This window comes from Prunus dulcis, chromosome 1 (genome assembly GCF_902201215.1).
Source record: "Prunus dulcis chromosome 1, ALMONDv2, whole genome shotgun sequence".
NCBI lineage: Eukaryota > Viridiplantae > Streptophyta > Magnoliopsida > Rosales > Rosaceae > Prunus > Prunus dulcis.
Window position 1 is genome coordinate 9,988,749 of NC_047650.1, and position 17,091 is coordinate 10,005,839.

At 37.3% G+C, this 17,091-nt stretch overlaps 4 protein-coding genes across 7 annotated transcripts; 3 read left to right on the forward strand and 1 right to left on the reverse strand.

The window, feature by feature from the left end:
- Positions 1-442: 442 nt before the first annotated feature.
- LOC117616820 lies at positions 443-1,484 on the forward strand. The gene is made up of 4 exons (XM_034346249.1): positions 443-600; positions 739-854; positions 959-1,184; positions 1,281-1,484. The coding sequence occupies exons 1-4, from the start codon at positions 525-527 to the stop codon at positions 1,397-1,399; spliced, it is 537 nt and encodes a 178-aa protein (XP_034202140.1). The 5' UTR covers positions 443-524; the 3' UTR covers positions 1,400-1,484.
- Positions 1,485-2,410: 926 nt separating this feature from the next.
- Positions 2,411-6,448, forward strand: LOC117616389 (AMSH-like ubiquitin thioesterase 3). 2 transcript variants are annotated; one of them, XM_034345695.1, is made up of 14 exons: positions 2,411-2,681; positions 3,140-3,204; positions 3,301-3,376; positions 3,471-3,668; positions 3,863-3,960; positions 4,058-4,163; positions 4,243-4,289; positions 4,511-4,841; positions 4,996-5,085; positions 5,172-5,234; positions 5,500-5,574; positions 5,674-5,736; positions 5,872-5,924; positions 6,040-6,448. In XM_034345695.1, the coding sequence occupies exons 1-14, from the start codon at positions 2,583-2,585 to the stop codon at positions 6,212-6,214; spliced, it is 1,539 nt and encodes a 512-aa protein (XP_034201586.1). In that variant the 5' UTR covers positions 2,411-2,582; the 3' UTR covers positions 6,215-6,448. The 2 variants fall into 2 exon arrangements, with proteins under 2 accessions (XP_034201586.1, XP_034201587.1); XM_034345696.1 differs by having other exon boundaries at positions 2,412-2,681; positions 4,514-4,841.
- Positions 6,449-8,159: 1,711 nt separating this feature from the next.
- LOC117637100 (transcription factor MYB111) lies at positions 8,160-10,535 on the forward strand. Its single transcript, XM_034371894.1, has 3 exons — positions 8,160-8,349; positions 8,495-8,624; positions 9,421-10,535. The coding sequence occupies exons 1-3, from the start codon at positions 8,217-8,219 to the stop codon at positions 10,289-10,291; spliced, it is 1,134 nt and encodes a 377-aa protein (XP_034227785.1). The 5' UTR covers positions 8,160-8,216; the 3' UTR covers positions 10,292-10,535.
- Positions 10,536-11,087: 552 nt separating this feature from the next.
- On the reverse strand, positions 11,088-15,924 carry LOC117637086. Of its 3 annotated transcripts, none has more exons than XM_034371880.1 (6): positions 15,671-15,924; positions 14,558-14,682; positions 14,383-14,441; positions 12,452-14,278; positions 12,104-12,257; positions 11,088-12,006 (listed from the first exon to the last, which is right to left on the reverse strand). In XM_034371880.1, the coding sequence occupies exons 2-6, from the start codon at positions 14,676-14,678 to the stop codon at positions 11,339-11,341; spliced, it is 2,829 nt and encodes a 942-aa protein (XP_034227771.1). In that variant the 5' UTR covers positions 14,679-14,682; positions 15,671-15,924; the 3' UTR covers positions 11,088-11,338. The 3 variants fall into 3 exon arrangements, with proteins under 3 accessions (XP_034227771.1, XP_034227761.1, XP_034227754.1); XM_034371870.1 differs by having other exon boundaries at positions 14,558-14,766; XM_034371863.1 differs by having other exon boundaries at positions 14,558-14,772.
- Positions 15,925-17,091: the final 1,167 nt, after the last annotated feature.

Consider the following 17,091-nt stretch of genomic DNA (forward strand, 5'->3'; position numbering starts at 1 on the left):
TAAACTAATTAATCTCTCATGGAACGCAATCTTTACTTGTAGGACAAGGTACAGAGCCAAGGAACATTTTTAGGTTTGATTTCTAACACTCCAGGAGAAAGTCCTCAGCTAGTGAAAGTTGGTGACTTGTACGCCAACCGCTCTCTCCCTTCCAGTCCTCTGCATTCCTCCAAATTTTTTACCCATTATAGACACCAAACTCATCAATCGGTTTTCCTTTTCCATTTAAACTCACCAACTTTTTTCATCACATTTTCCACACATTTATGCCATGCTCAATCAGTCAAAACTGTAAATGAGAATGAAAGATGGTATATATATATATATATATATATATATATATATATTTTTTTTTTTTTTTTTTTTAAATTTAGTAAAGAAAAAGTACCATGGTAGGCACCAGGTTGGTCATATATTAAAATGGGCGTTTAGCAGCTGCCATTATATTGCTCTGGACATTTCAATTTTGCTCGGTAGCGAAATTCTCATCCAAGAGAGTTTGCTGGAGTTTGCAAGCTTCTGTCATGGCATTAACAATAAGCCAACTCTCAGTTTTAGCTGCAGCTTTCATCTACCTCTCTGCTTTCTGCTGCAAAATAGGTATATGTATATATATATATATATATATATATATATGTTAATGTAACAGAGAAACATATATTAGTTTCCTGCCTCTTTTCTTTTCCCACAAAAATGAAAAATATAACTTAAATTATTTTTTGGCATAAAATCTGACAGGGATGGCAGATGATTTTACACCTGAAAGAGGTGATGTGCCAGATCAAACAGGCTCTGCAGAGCAGGATCCAGCTCAAATTGTTGCCAAAGCCTTGCTGTGTTTCAATGATAAATATGTAAGTCAGAAGAACATATTTATAATACTAAATTGGTCATTAAAAATGCTAGAAAATTCGTCATTTGTTTTCGGTTATCTCCATATTTGGGAAAATTGTTTCAGGTCTACAGCAGCTGTGAAGAGTCTTACAGATTGAATGAGAGTGGAGATCTCAAAGTGCCAGCAGCAAAAACTGACGAGTACTGCAACGGTCCATGTCTGCAAGAAACACACCTTGTGCTCGACTGTGTTGATAACATTTTGAGCAACTTCCTGTTCTACAACAAGGCCACGGTGCAAGATGTTAGAGATACGATTCGGGCCGGATGTGGCTACGGCGAAGAAAGAGGTAGCCTTTTTGCAGCAAGAGATTATACTTTTTTGTTCTGGTTTATTGTCAGATATGTTACATATTTATAATCTGCCATTGATTTGCATGGTGCAGGAAAATTCGATGTGCCTGAGCACATCAAAGCTGAGGGAAGCAAGGCATACAAGGCTGCAAATTACCAGATTCTAATTGGGCTTGTGGTGATGATCATGGGGAATGGATTGCTGTTCTAGGATGTATAATGCTATAATTTCCCCCTAACACCATAACATAATAGTGTTGTCAATGTTACCCTAATACCATATGCATTATAATAAAAGGTATATACTAATTAATGTGCGCACTTTTGCCTTTTTCTCCCATTTGTTGAAACTAAACAACATTTACATATACTATATAGATGCAGGCGTAAAGTGTTCTCAAAATTAATAGACGATTACACTTTGATTTGTTAATGTATAAAAAAAAGAGAATTTAAAAAAAAAAAAAAAAGACTCCGCTAAACATTGTGTTAATAGCAGAGTTGTATAGTCCAATGTACTAGACTTATAGCGTTCGTAAAAGCTGTTTAAGAGCATCCACAATGATGCTCTATATTTCTTAGCTCCTAAAATTTAGCTAAAAATACAAGAAAGCTATTTTAGGAGCTCTCTAAAAAATTTCAACTCCAACCATACTCCATAATTTGGAGAGTCATAAATGTTATAACTCTTTTTTGATTGATCCATCTCTATTAAAAAATAAAATAAAAAATAGTTAGCATTAAATAAAGGTTTGAAATACTCATTAAATAAAGCAACATTAAATTATAGGGAGCCACTAGGAGTCTTTTCTTTCTCCTTAGATTTAGAAGCTTCTAAAGGACTCCATATTTTAGAATGTGGATAGAGAGTACGGTTGGTGTTGCATTTGAGACGGTTTTTCAAACAAGTTATCCTATAGACACCCCAATCACTACCCTTGTGATAAATTATCCTTAAATTTATAGTTCGAACAAGTTATTCTATAGAATCAAACGTAGTTACCAAATTTGATATTTGGCTATTTTCTTCCAAATTTCATGTTTATCGTTCTTGATTAAGCTCCAATTAAATGATATTTTTCTTTCAAATTCCAACAAAAAAAGAAAAGTACAAATTACTCGTACACAAACATTGATTTAAAAAAGAAAACGAAAATATATTAAGACTGGTTGGTCGCAAAAATTCCTTAGTCAGAGCGGTGCACTTGACCGAAACCTTTATGTACCTCAGTAAGTAACCTCACCATGTCGACATAGACAAACAAAAAGCTTCTCCATCCAAAACGACCGAGTTTTGACTTGACGCACACGCTCAGAACATTGATCCTTCCTTTCCCTCCCTGAAACTCTGTGCGCGATACCGTGAGAGTTGCTGGCATTCGTCACCGGAGACGATGAAGATCAACATCAATTCAATGGCTCGGAAAGTTGAGATCGATAATCGCTACCCTCTCCGATTTTACTTTCGAATCGCCGATAATCTCCTCAAACAGGTTCCATTTTTTCTCTTTCTATCTTTCTCTTGATTCTATGTCGCTTTGTTTGTAATAAATTTTAGAGTAATTGAAGTTTAAATTTGATCGTGAAACGCTAATTTACCTTCGGAGAACTTCATTAGGGTGTCAAATGATGCACTTTTATTGAAATCAACTATTTAAGGGTTTTTATTTTGTTTTATTTTTATGTTCTAAGACTCCCCATTTACCCTGAATTTTGAGCCTGAATTTCACATTGAAGCTGAGTTCTGTATGCAATTTGGAAAGAAATAGGTTTTGTGATTTCAATTGGGATAGTGAGAAAAAATAAGTAATTTTCTGTTCATTCCTAACTAATTAGGTTATATGGTAATGGTATGTATTAGGGTAGTCATTGTACGAGTATCCTGCAGCTAATGTTGTGTTTAAATTTTCTGGTTTACTTTCTTACCTAAATATACTTCTCAAATGCTCAGGCTAGTATATACCGGGAGGAGAAAAACATTGTAGATTTGTATGTCATACTTCTCCGATTTTCAAGGTACGTAGAAATGGTCATTAGATGATTTTCCATGTTATAGAATTGATAGCATGCAAAATTATTTAGTTGTGGAACCTTATTGTTAACATTTTACAGTTTGGTGTCTGAAACTATACCGTGTCATCGAGACTACCAGACATTTCCTCCTAAAGAGAGAAGTATGTATAGGAAGGTAAACTATGCTAATCCTTTTAGGAAGTTACTATTTCTTGCATGTTTAATATACAAGAACCTGTTCTGACTTGGCTTTCGTATCATCATTGCAGAAACTGTTAAATGTACTAGATGAGCTTGAATCTTTAAAGCCAGAAGCCCAACACCTAGTCAACAAACTTAACGAGGCCCAAGCAGTTTCTCAACTACCTCAACTTGAATGCCTAGAAGGCACTTCATATGGTTTGGGAACACCTTCTTTAGAATGGCCTCCTGTGAACAATAATTCATTGAGCATAAACATTAGGCAGGTACTGAATGCTCCATTGATACTATGGGATTGGTTCTGTTGGTCCTCATTCTGGTCATTGATTCGTTTGGGTTGTAAAGCACTTAAGATGATTTGTCATAATCTTGTTGTGTCTCCATGTAACATTTCTAGTTTATTTGAAGTTTGTTGGAAGACTATCAAAATACTGAATTAATTTGTTCTTTTCATGTGCAGCCTTCTAGCTTGACATCTCAGTCTTCATGGAAGTATAATAATGATTATTCACGGGTATCAACAAATACTACACAAATTGACAAGCAGTTCCAGAAGCTGTGAGTAAATTTCTTCTGGCCGTATAAACTATACTGATACCCATAATTTGTAGATTTGAGATATGGGAATCATGACAACAATTCCTTGAATTTTCAGATCTCTTAATATGCCTCTTCCGAATAAAGAGACTTTGTCTAGACACTCATTTTTGGGTCCAAATGGTCTTCAGGGTCAGTGGCTAGGACCCACTGCAAAGGTTAAGGTAAATTTTCAAGTGTGTGGTTTCAAAAATTTTATTATTTCTGACCTTGTAAAACTCCATTAACCTATCTACCATGCAGGTTCAATATCCAAGCAGTACCGACCTAATCCCTACTGAAAATTCAGGGTGTGTTCTTCCTGCAATACTTCACGTCTTGTCTAAACCTTTTAACTGTGCTTCTTTTCCACATATCTATTCCATGTTTTGCTTCTTTCTCAGTATAAATTTAAAGATCATAGGTTGCTTGACATTCTTCAGTTGAAAACGTCTGCTTGATCTTCTTTGAAGAATTTCCCTAATAATTTTGGCTGTTTCTAACATGCTTATTTTCGTGTCATCCATGGTAGTAGCCTGAATCAGGTTGTACAAACTGATGTTGTGGCTGTAAAAGATGGTGATCAAGGAGGAATTAAATCTACAATGGAGTCGGTGCTCTCCTTGGATGATGGTGTATGGCCACGCCCTGCTCAGGAATTTGGTCCTTCATTGATTAATGAAATAAGGGAAGATCCTTTCGAATTGGTCATCAATCAGCCTTCTCCTCCTCCTGTACTTGCTCGAGTGCAGCCAGAATATACTCCAATTCCTCCATCAAAAGTGGCAGATCCAAGACCAGGACCTGCCAAACCTTCTGTGGATGGGATGCCAAGTTCTAATTTATATCAACATTTACACGTTGTAAGCTTCCTATGCTGAGCCTTCTTGTATAAAGTAATACTTGATCTTTCTCTTGTTGATTTACAATCTTAAGGAATTCTTTTTGTAGCTTCTAATGATGAATGCCCCATATTATTTTGAATGTGATGCCAATGTCATTTAATTTACCTTGCAGCCAGTAAAATTGATGGACGATTTCTTGAGATTGGCTAGGGCGAATACAGAAAAAAATTTAGAGACGTGCGGTATTCTTGCTGGTTCATTGGTGAGAAAATAACAGTCTCTTTTATGAGGAAATTAAAATAAGTTGATGCTTTTGGTTCTTATCCTTTCAGTTTCTTGTGGCTGCAGAAAAATAAGGTTTTCCATATCACCACGCTAATAGTCCCAAAGCAAGAGTCAACCTCTGATTCGGTAGGATAAATCGCATGCTAACTTATGAATTTCCTTTCCATATGCTGTTTTAAGGTTGATTATGGCTTATATCCCAATTTTTCTTTTGATGATGACATCATTAGATTTTTACTAATACGTTATTATTTGGAATCCAAGAAGCATTTTTATCTAAGCTCAGTGTCTTGAGTATTTTGACTGTCATCTCTCAATTTTACATGTGCATTGTTTTAGAGTGCTTTTGTCTATTTTCCATTGACAATATTGATCTCTGTTTTATGCTCAGTGTCAAACATTGAATGAGGAAGAAGTATTTGAGGTTCAAGACAGATTATCTCTTTTTTCTCTTGGGTGGATTCATGTAAGTGTCTCAATAGCCTTAGTGGGCGTTAATTGTTTGTTATTCTTTTTCTTGTACATATAATCATTATTTTCATTTCATATCTGTGTGATGTGCCAGACACACCCATCGCAGACCTGTTTCATGTCATCAGTTGATCTGCATACTCATTACTCATATCAGGTAAAGCGCAATGCCACTTTTTTTTCCGTCCAATTCTAGGCTTGCATATCCGTTGCTTATTTGTTCTATTTCTCCAAGGTTCTATTGCACTCTATATAAAGGGTTGCTATGTTTTTTTTCTTCGTTTTTTTTCAGATTATGTTACCAGAAGCAATAGCAATCGTTATGGCGCCAACAGATACATCCAGGTAGGGTTTTTATTATTTTTTCTTTTTCTTTAACTTTTGATGAAAATCAATTGATAATGTATTATTTGAGATATAAATTAATCAGCGTGCTAACTTGTCTCCCATGTAATTGCAGTCCACACGGCATTTTTCATCTATCGGACCCAGGTGGTGTATCCGTAATTCGAAATTGTGACCAGCGTGGGTTTCATCCCCATGAAGAGCCTTTGGATGGAACCCCAATTTACGAGCATTGTTCTCATGTCTTTATAAACTCCAACTTAAGGATCGATGTTGTTGATCTGCGGTAAGAATTTTGGATTTTGCCCCCCTAAGTGGCGGCCAGTTGAGATTATCTTTGGTAAATATGTAAAACACGACAGTAATTATCTCTTCATCCAACACCGATATTGTAAATTCAAGTGGTCTCTATCAGATGGAAATATTATCCTTGAGCCCAAGTTGGACCAGTGGGTCAAGGCAGTGAGTCCACCTCCCTGCACCCAAGTTTGAATCCCACTTCTCGTAAGTTAGATTAATTTAAACTTCGCATGTATTATTTTAAAATAAACACGAGTTTAGCATTGACGGAGAACGATTGGTTATCCTTCAAGAACCGAGCCAGAGCCAGAGCTTCACTGGTAAAACGTATCTCATCTTATCATTCAATGAGAACTCTTCAATTCCACCATCCTACAATTCTGGCCAGTTCATTGACCCAAAAAGTTAAAATTCTGGACAGACGGAAAATATAGCATGAAGGACAATTACTTATTAGTTATTACTATACTATGATAGGGTTGCTGCTGGTGGACCTTCTCCCTCCTCTCCCTCATTGAAGAAGAAGAAATTTGAGACTGGTATATGGTAACTTTAATGGCTTTGCCTGCTTGAATATTGATCAACAGTGCATGTGATCCAATTTAATTTTTGCTACGAATGACATTGACATTCTGAGGTGATGGTCCCTAAAATCTATTAATGTGTTGAGATTCAACCTCGCCATTTGCCAAATTACAAAAATCCTATTTATTAGGTTAGCTGTCACAGTTAAATCTGTACCCCAAATCTGTGAAAACGGCCTAAAGCCTCTATCTCTACACATTTCCAGATCATAGGGCAAAAAAATCATGAGTCTTTTCATGCATGGGGTCAGAAAATATGAATAAGACCAAACCAAGCCTTGAAAACTCTATGGTGCTAGGCCTTCAAAAGCTTCTATATTTATGCAATTGAGGGCCATGAACGTACCTGCATGCTGCGTTTTGTGTTTTCATGGGGGAGAAATATAAAGAAGAAGAAGAAGAAATAAAACCTATAGTATCTAGCAAGCTAAGCATATGTATATATATAGGGATCCATTGTTTGGCCAAACCTATGCAATAAATAATAATGTATTGGACCACTGAAATTGTCAAAACGTATTGTAGACGGAATTTTTTTAGCTTCCAAGGGTCTGCTAGCTAAAAGTTTAGAAGAGAAAATGAAGGGCCTGTGTGTGCGCTTTATATCGGCTACAAGGCTAAGAACAATTGAATGAATTGTGTGGGATTTTTTTATAGCCCACCCTCCTTTAGGTGCAACGTCTTTATCATTGTGCATTTACCAAATTTATAGCCTATTTAAATCCTACAATGCGTTTGGACGAGGAAAATAAACTTGGAATTTTGACAAAAGTTAGAATTTATAAATTGACATGAACCAATTCCCGTGTTTGGATAAAAAAAAGTAGAAATTAAGAAATTCCGCGTGGGAAAAAACATAGAATTTTGATATCATAAATCCCAACTTTAAATTCTATCTAAAAGTCGTCATTTCTAAAATCCCAAGAGAGATTGAGTTTTTAAAAAAGATAGCTTTACAAATAAAGGTTAAATTCGTGTTTTAAATCCGCCGCCCAAACAAGAAACTTTTACAAATTCTATAACATTAATATTCGTCATTTTAAATTCCGTCATTTATGAAATCTCTTGTACTTTGAAATTTCCTCATCTAAACGCACTGTTAGGTACTCAGAACTGCAGAAATTACCTAAAATGTTGTACCGCTTAGCACTGCCGGAATCGGGTTAAGCCCTACATAAGCTTTTCTCCTTAAGCATAGAGTTTGATCACTAATTAACTAGTACTTGTGGCCCGACAAATCAACCTAGTGAGGACACGAACAACACTTAGCCACCGCACGTACGTCTACATTAACTCCTCCTATGCTATGCAAAGATTAATATTATTAATACTACACGAGAGAAGCGTCACGCGCACAACTATAACTGCTGTATATGTGCCTTGCCTCTCTTTCAATTCTCATAGAGAGATGGGAAGAGCACCATGCTGTGAGAAACTTGGGCTCAAAAGAGGAAGATGGACAGCTGAAGAGGACGAAATCTTGACCAACTACATTCAACTTCGTGGAGAAGGCTCTTGGAGATCTTTACCCAATAATGCAGGTCTAAATATTCATATATATATAGATATAGTAGCTATCTCGGCTTGAAAGATTTTTACAATAAAGGATACTTTATATATATTCCCAGTGTGTCTTCATTTGGTTGTAAATATACACAACTCAATGTGTTTGTGTGTGATATGAAGGATTGCTGAGGTGTGGGAAGAGTTGCAGACTGAGGTGGATAAATTATCTGAGGGCTGACTTAAAGAGAGGGAACATCAGTGCTGAGGAGGAAGAAACCATTGTTAAGTTACACACTGCTTTGGGTAATAGGTATTCATTTTTTAATTATATAAATATCTTTTTATATAGTTCTCTTTGGCCAGCTTTTCTATCTGTATAATATATCTATGCTCAGAAAATATGAATGTAACCATCCTCAATTCGTTCTTAATTAGTTTGTGAGTTCTGATTTTATTAAAATCCCTCTTTGAACAGGAGAGATCCGGCAGCCTGATACTTTATAGAACCATTTTTCAACTTGGTTATGCTAAGCTAGATTCAAGCTCTCTAGAGACTCTAATATTTGTGTTAATTGGAACAACTCTTATCACTGTCCATCGATCTACAATTCTGCTAACATTGCTAATTAATTTGATTAATTACTGGATTATGGCTGCATTGTGATATTGCCGATGTCGAAAAGGATTTATATTTGAGGGATGTTAATCAAGTTCTTAATTTCTTTTTGGGATCCCTCCTCTAGAGAACTGCTAATTTTAGTAAGGATGGTTAGGAACACAACCAACTGAGAGGAGCTCAAAGAAGCATTATGTTTTTTTTTTTTCTTTTTTGGGGCAGTCCGGCAACATAACATGTTTGTGTTGTTAAACTATGAACTGGAGACCATATTGCTACATTTATAGGATCTTGTGATTGCCAAAATCACTGGCACTGGTATTTCTGGCCATTGGATATTATTGAATAAATTGCTGAGTCAAATTTTTAATGCTCACTTCCTCCTTTTTAACTATTCAAGAAAAGAAACCAATGATCAAGTAGTTGTTACATATTGAGATATAATTCAATTGAATCATTATATTACTAAAATTTGAGCAAACTGTTGCAGGTGGTCATTCATAGCCGCTCATTTACCAGGAAGAACAGACAACGAGATAAAGAACTACTGGAACTCTCATTTGAGTAGAAAAATTTACACCTTTACCAATCTGGGAAACGATTATCTGCCCACCATTACGAATGTTGGGAAGAAGACAGCTGCTTCATTCAAGGACCGTAGAGCTGCTGCTCGAGCAAACAGATCATCTATCATGAACAAGAACAAGAATGTATTGGCCCCATCTCCCCAAAGATCACAAGCAAAGCCTCAGCAGAGTGGTACCAATATTGCTGATCATGTAGTGCTTCAACTTGAGCCATCAGCCAGGGAAAACCAGAAAGGAGATGAGGCAATAAGAATGTTGGGTTTGAAAGGTTCTTGTTTGGACAGTACAGAAAGGATTAATTTGGACCATTGTGGTGATCAGAAAGAGGGTGCAGAATTATGCCTTGGGAATAAAGTAAACATTACTAGTTCAACTGTTTTAAGTGGAGATAATAATGGAGAAAAGGAGGTCTTGGGTCTATGTGAATGTGTAGAAAGTGAAATTAGGGGGCTTGAGAGTGGGGTTGTGGATCCAAGTGGGAATGTTGGATTTAAGGAGCAGAGGGAAGATGGGATCATCATGGAGGGTAGTATTACCGATGAAGTGACCAAGAGTGAGAGTAGGAAGAGTACAAGTCTCTGGAGCTCAAATGCAGAAAGTGGCAGTGGAGAGTTGTACTCTTTCTCATCATCAATGAATTCAACCTTTGATGATGAATGGCTCAGTTGGGGTTGGGCAGGTGGCTTTGAGTGTCACAATGAATTGGAATTATGGGATGAAGGGGAGAGGATAGCTTGGTTATGGGAAAGTGGAAGTACTGGTGAAGGACACTAATGTTGCTGATACAAAAATGTGGAGAGCAAAATTTTATGTCTGAATCTTGATTCTTCTACAAACTATCTTCATACAAAATTGTTCTGGTAGTTGATTTTGTGCATAAGAAAAGAAAGATTGTACAAGAATCATTATTCAAATGTTCAAGGTGAGTTGAGTTAGAAATTACTTTCAAAAACTGTCAAAAACAAAAATGCTGGAATCATTTGCAATAATAAGATTATAGTCTTGTTTACTATTTGAATAATTGAGTTTTCCAGTTCTTCATAAACTTCTGTTGGGGGTTTCAGAGTGTCCCTATAGTTCACACACTGTCAATTATATAATATATGGGCATGCATACATATAATAATGCTTTTGTCCTCATCTCTTTGATGGAATAATTTAGCTGGTGCCACTTTCCACCTTGTCGTCGTATACTTGGAGAGACCAACCCCCACTTCGAGAGAAATTTCAGATCAATTTTATGTTTTTTGTCCATCTTAAAAGCTTACCAACTTTGCCATTATGAGAAGAAGAAGAATGCTCTTTGTTAAATATGATTGTTCCATACTAACCATCCATATTGCTTTACTTGTCTATTCTTGTGACCAACTTGTTATAATAACAGCCCATCCACATCACTTTTAATTTGCTCCAAAGGACACAGCTCCTTGTTATTATTACAAGTCACTATCTTTTGCTCAACTTCATATATGATTGAAGGAAAAAATTAACATCCGGAGATCTTCCTGCAACTGCAGAAACTCTTTTTGCCATTTGATTTTCGAGATATGATCAAACTTACAATCACATCTCTCGATCTTAAGTTCGAAGTTCAAACACACCAAGAGGGGTATGCCAACTTAATTGTTTCCACACAGAACATACATGGAAGCTCAACTTGATGAAAAACAACATGGCAATTGCTTAGTTTGAATCACAAAGCTTGATGAATCAAATGCAATAAATAAACCAATAACTTGAACACTAACAAGTATCCAAATACTACAAGATCATCTGCACGAGAATTTTAGGTGGAGCTGATATATAGACATGTTTCAGGCATTACAATTCCAGGATATCAGCAACCACTTCATCTACCAAAGAATTAAATATTTGATCCTCAACCTCTACTCCTAGCTCAAATGCATCGGTTTCAAAGTCCAGCCATCTGCCATAGGGGTTGCTCATGTCTTTGTCCACAAGCTCATCCACCATGCAATCCCACAAGCCTCTCCAACATGAGAATTCCTTGTACACTTCTTCTGCTAAAGTCCCCTTTCTTTTCACCATTGCTACTCCTTTCACCCATGATCTGTATCCGCCACCCACATAACGCCTGCATCTCAAGTCCAAGCATTCACTTGTACAATCGAATAATTCCTTTCGCCTTAGCCTGGACTCACCACCGTCGCCTTCCAACTGTCCTCTTCGACTCTCCAACAGGTTGAAGAGATGAGGATTTATGATCTCTCGGGCTCGGCCCAACGAGAAGTCTCTAAACATCAATTCCACATTACATAGTGTCCCCTTTATATATTCCAATTCCCACTCATTTGATCTCAAAGGTTCTGGCATGTAAACTGTAGCTGCATGGTTTCTTGCCACAGTTCCTGTAGATGTTGAAGAAGCAGAATCTAACAACTCGGTGTCAGCTTCTACTGAATGGAACTTCTTTGAAGAACTGAAAACATGAACTTCCTGAGCTTGAACGGATGAACACAATCTGCTTGCTGAAGAAACCGAAAAAAAGTGTTCAGACATTCTGAAATCAGATACATTTTCAAAGAGCGGGAACACAATAACAAAAAACACACGCATCTTATATACCTTCTGTACTGTTACTATCAGTGCTAATTGAAGAGTCGTAACTTTCATTTGAAAAAGAAGGTTCCAGAACAGAGACTGGACTAGGATGTCGGCCACTGAGCAAGAGTCCAGCTTCACCATGACTGCTGCTATATTCGTCCGTCTTATTGACTCCCTGAAAATGTTAAAGTTGTGTCAGCTACAGTCAGGTGCAGTAGTGCCAAGTTATGCCACCGGTAATTTTTTAACTTTAAGGGAAAAGGGATAAAAAGAAGTGGAAAAAGAAAAAAGAAAAACCCAAGCCCGGGGGGCCATAAGCTGACCAGCATTGTAAAAAAATTAGCCAATAATGGTGAAAGCCAGTGATACCTGAAAGTTCTGTTTCAATCTGAACGCAGGAGAGTCAGCGAATGAAAAGTCAGCTTCATATCGGCCACCCAATTTCTCTGTAACCAATTGTTGGTTTCTCTGGTCATTTAACCTTTGCATGGAACTAACTGCATTAAATTTGGGTTTTAAATCAAAAGTTGAAGCAGTTGAAGCTGAGCCTTCTTTCATGGAGTCATGACTAGAAGATTTAGTCCCATAAGATAATTCCCTTAACTTTTGTTCCAAAAGCATACTCAAAGCATCACCCCCTATTACATTATAACCCAGTGAAGATAGCTTCATACTGTCTTTGTCAAGCAACAATCTTTTACCCCCGTGATCCATGCAAAGACTAGTATTCTTCTGTGCAACCTGAGCTGAGATTTCAGTCCCAGGCAGTGAACGTGTAAGTGGGGCTGTGAACGTAAACGAAACAACATCCATGCCTTTCTTTCTGCTATCTTCAGCCCAACTGTAGTTCCTGTCAGTAATTGGATTAGATTGAACTGGCTTCTGATTTTTTTCACTCAACATATCACCAACAGCCTGATTTTTGTTATATTGAAAGTTCCCATCTATTGATCGTTTCTTCCTAGGATAATTCCTTGCATTTGAATAGGACACTTCTTTATCACTATCCATCGCCTCTGAGCCCAACTTCCTCGATCCAATTTTGGAATTTCCACTACTTCGAATTGAGCTTCTGTGACGTCCAGAAGAAGAATCCCCAGACAGCACTTTTCTACCTTGCGAGTTGGAAACCAGAGGCTTTGAAGGTAATTTCTCTTTATCAACTAGGCAATTTTGTTTCTGATTGTTCTGCCTAAGAGCACCAGAAGCATTATATGTAGAAGGTTTCTTATGCAAATTCTTCTGAACATTTGGTTGGCTCCTGAAGGACTGGTTTGAGCTTACCTCACTCTGTTCTTTCTGACCCACCAAGCTTCTATTTCTACTTAAATTCTGACCTCTTTTCTGAACATTGACCTTTGCTTGGATTGCAAGAGAAATGGACTTTCCTCTAGTTTCTTCCGTATCAGAAGAAGCCCCGAATGACAAATCGACAGATCCATTCCAGCTCTTATTCAAAGACTGGCCCCTAAGATACTTAGCAGCATTTGACTCAACAGGCTTTCGTGACACCTCAGAAGGCCTCGGTATCTTATAACCAGCTTCAACTTTATCTTTTAAATCTCGACCTTTCAAGGTTTCTGAAGCAGACCCAACCAGTGGCACTTTTCGGGAAGCCTCCACCTTTTCTTTGAGAGCCTGAACCTTCAAGGGTACTGAAGAGCACCCTACTAGAGGCATTTTGGCCTTGGCAGTAGCTTGAGGTCCTGGCTCCATAATTTTTGCAGCAGCTTCCATTATGTGAGCAGCATTCTTAGTGGGAACAAAGCTAGGATTCTTTATAGGCGACAAGAGTTTATGGTGTGTGATTGGGATAGACTTAGCTGATCTAGGAGGCAATGTTTCAGTTTGGAACCTCTCAATTGGCCTGAGCTTCTGGGGCTTTGCCTCCAAAGGATTCCGGGTAGGCCCTTCCATATTTTTTAGCAGATTACCAGAATACCTTAACTGATCGTCATGATAACAGTCAATGTTTCTCCTGTGGTAAGGAGCATCTTGGAGAGATTGAGTGTCAAAAAATGGGGTAGAGTAGGGCTCCAAAGAATTGGATGTGGGTAAGGAGTCTAATCCCATAAGCCTGGCTACTACACTAGGGGCTTTTGTTCCAAATCCTTCTTCATCTGTAACCGATGAAGCACAACTATAATCACTGCTACCTTTGACACTTGGCGCTACCCCAGTTTCATCCTCATCTACCTATAAATATAACAAGAATTGTAAATAGTATTAGATTCAAACACCATACCAAAATGGTCCAAAGAAATAAGCACTGCAAGAACACTGAAAAACTGAATTCCCACCAGATGCTGTCGCGTCATTGGCAAGTTCCCATAGCTTTTCTTTCCCTGTTTTGAACTTTCTAAAAAACAAAGAAGAAAAAAAAGAAATCAAAATTCAAAACAACCAACCATGAAATAGGAGAATGATACAAGACCATAAGAGATAAACATAGTATGCCTTATGCAGATACAATACCTGGTAAATCTGACTTGCTAGAGAATAATTTTTTTCGAGATTTTGCAGTCCAGTCAAACAGCTGAAAGAAACCACCCACATGACCTGCTCCACTTTTCGAACCTTCTTTCTCAACCCCCATTTTTCTGATGCAAAAATTAGGAATACTTCAACAATTAAGTAAAAGAAACATGGAGAACAGCAATTTGCGCTCCACTACCGAACTCCCTCTGCAACTTGAGCAAAACAAAATAATTTTATAAATATACAACCAGTGGAACACATCCATAAACAATTATTTGCATCTAGTACCAAAAACAGAATGTTGTGCATCTCTCTATATGTCCTTAAGGGAAGATTATTCCTATGGTAATGGATACTGGTTAACTATTGTTCTAGCTTTCAAGATCAAGGCAGTGTGAACCTCACCAAGCACATCAATTATAAAGCTGAAACTATAGTTAATATCTCTTCACTTGTGATCATACTTGGTATCTTCTAGCATAGCGTAGTCTATGACATTCAAGAAGCTGAATCAAGGCAAGAAAAGCACTCCACATGATTAGCTACATTTTCTCAGTTTACTCATACTACTATAATAAAGGCTGCAATCTCTGACCTGTCTGCTTCACTTAAGACATGAAACTTGCATTTACCCTCTATCGTATACACTTCAAGCATCTAATTTTCTAAATCAAATAGGACCAACAAATTTCACAACCCATTTTAGATTATCAAACACCCAAAATCCACTGGTGCCTAATTTAAGCATGAAGTGAAGCGTTGCCCCATTATTTGGCTGTTGAGAAAACAAAAGTGAAAACAAATGAAAAGAAGCTTTCGCATCTCTATGCACCCAACCAAGGGGGGAAAAATGAACTTTATGCACATAAAATTAAAATAAAAAGTCAACATTCAGTGCAGTAGGCTTCCATGTTCCAACAACCACATCATTAAAGTAAATTACATAAATGTAGTATTGTACAGAAACCAATCCACCCATTCCCCACAAATCCTCAGCAACCAATCACTCCCCCACGACAAGATGCAAAACAAATCTAAACCCAAATCACAAACCCAGAAACCAAAAACAAAGATTCCAACTTTACACTGAAATTCAAAGTAAAAACTTACAATAAAACAATGGGCAGGATCAGCTAAGCAAAGCCTCTCTCTCTCTGTGTTCCTGGAGATGGTGGTGGGGAACAAACAAAGTGAAGCCAGCAATGAAAGATTCAGCAGAGATGGTAAGGAACACAATCAAATGGGAAATCTTTTAATTTCTCTGAGGTCAGAGTCTTCATTCAGAAACTCACTCTCACTGTCTCAACAGCATTAGAGAGAGAGGCCCCCTGTGTAGTTCAAAGCAATAAATGGGGGATAGAATGGGACTTTGGTGTTTTGTAAAATAATGATTAATAATAAAATCTGTTTTCAAAAAAATAAAAAACAGAGACAAAGTTATAAGTTTGTAACGTCTCTTTGGAGAGGGTCTTCATTTCAAATTCCAAATGGGTGTGTTGGAGTGGCCCTCAGATGGTAAGGGGACACGATAAAGTTACGGATCAGTGCATGTGGGGAATGTGTGCTCAGTGACGTGGCCAGGGCAACTGGGGGTACGTGTCAGGTGAAGGAGGAGAGAGTATGTGATTCTTTTTGCACCGCAGAGTGACGTTAGTAGTTTTTAAAAAGTCAAATAGTAGAAGACGAATGAAACATCCAGTGCATATTGGGTTGGGCCACAGCTTCGTTTTTCCTTTGGGCCTTGGGTCCCGCGTTATGAGATTCAAGGGTTTCAAAAATTAAAGTGTGAATGTTGTTTTGTCTGGCCGTTTAGTTGCGTCGAGCTCAACTTTCATGAGTCATTTTGTTCCAGTTCTGTGTGTTTTGCTTTTATTATCCAATCCTTCATTATAGTGTAGAATGACTATTTAGAAAGCCAACATTTTTATTTTGTTTTGACTGATTCCTTTTTATCATTAGTAGGCCGGGTACGGGTCGGTTCGGAATAGTAGAGGATTCTTTCATTAACCATATCAAAATTTTTGGTAGGCCAATTTCTCTTCCGTTAACCGAATATTATGAACTTTAATCGTTTGAATCAGTTAACCTAATAATCGGTTCATGTTAGTTCGGTAGGCCAGTGGTATTGGTTTAAAAAAAATATTAATTATGTAATAAAAATATAATTTTTAATCATTTCACAGAATAAATATTCCAAATTACTCATGGAAAGATAAAAGATCAATAGTTTAATTCAATCAAAGAACTTAAATTAAAGTCACAAGCGAACATGAAAAGTACATAAGAAAATAGCAAATAATGTTACAAATCAACCATGTAATTATTTTAAAAGAGCCAAAAACTACAGCATAGAGGCTTAATAATCTTCAATCCAAATCTGATTCGTGTACTGCAACCAAAGAAAAACAAAGTCAAGATGGTGGTGGTGCGGCTGATTTGAGCTGACAAAAAGATGAGATCAATCGAATGCTTCGAGGTTAGAGCAACTCCAGCAACAAACCCAAGTTCGGGCAGGACAGGGCCTGAGCTTA

Bases quoted from the DNA above. Each gene is read 5' to 3' on its own strand.
- LOC117637100 (XM_034371894.1), top strand. From the start codon at position 8,217: ATGGGAAGAGCACCATGCTGTGAGAAACTTGGGCTCAAAAGAGGAAGA. The intron at 8,350-8,494 runs GTCTAAATATTC...TGTGATATGAAG, and splicing joins ATCTTTACCCAATAATGCAG to GATTGCTGAGGTGTGGGAAG. The intron at 8,625-9,420 runs GTATTCATTTTT...AAACTGTTGCAG, and splicing joins CACACTGCTTTGGGTAATAG to GTGGTCATTCATAGCCGCTC.
- LOC117616389 (XM_034345695.1), top strand. From the start codon at position 2,583: ATGAAGATCAACATCAATTCAATGGCTCGGAAAGTTGAGATCGATAAT. The intron at 5,086-5,171 runs GTGAGAAAATAA...TTGTGGCTGCAG, and splicing joins GTATTCTTGCTGGTTCATTG to AAAAATAAGGTTTTCCATAT. The intron at 5,737-5,871 runs GTAAAGCGCAAT...GTTTTTTTTCAG, and splicing joins ATACTCATTACTCATATCAG to ATTATGTTACCAGAAGCAAT.
- LOC117616820 (XM_034346249.1), top strand. From the start codon at position 525: ATGGCATTAACAATAAGCCAACTCTCAGTTTTAGCTGCAGCTTTCATC. The intron at 601-738 runs GTATATGTATAT...AAAATCTGACAG, and splicing joins TGCTTTCTGCTGCAAAATAG to GGATGGCAGATGATTTTACA. The intron at 1,185-1,280 runs GTAGCCTTTTTG...TGCATGGTGCAG, and splicing joins TGGCTACGGCGAAGAAAGAG to GAAAATTCGATGTGCCTGAG.
- LOC117637086 (XM_034371880.1), bottom strand. From the start codon at position 14,678: ATGGGGGTTGAGAAAGAAGGTTCGAAAAGTGGAGCAGGTCATGTGGGT. The intron at 12,258-12,451 runs GTATCACTGGCT...TAACATTTTCAG, and splicing joins GATTGAAACAGAACTTTCAG to GGAGTCAATAAGACGGACGA. The intron at 12,007-12,103 runs GTATATAAGATG...CGGTTTCTTCAG, and splicing joins TGATAGTAACAGTACAGAAG to CAAGCAGATTGTGTTCATCC.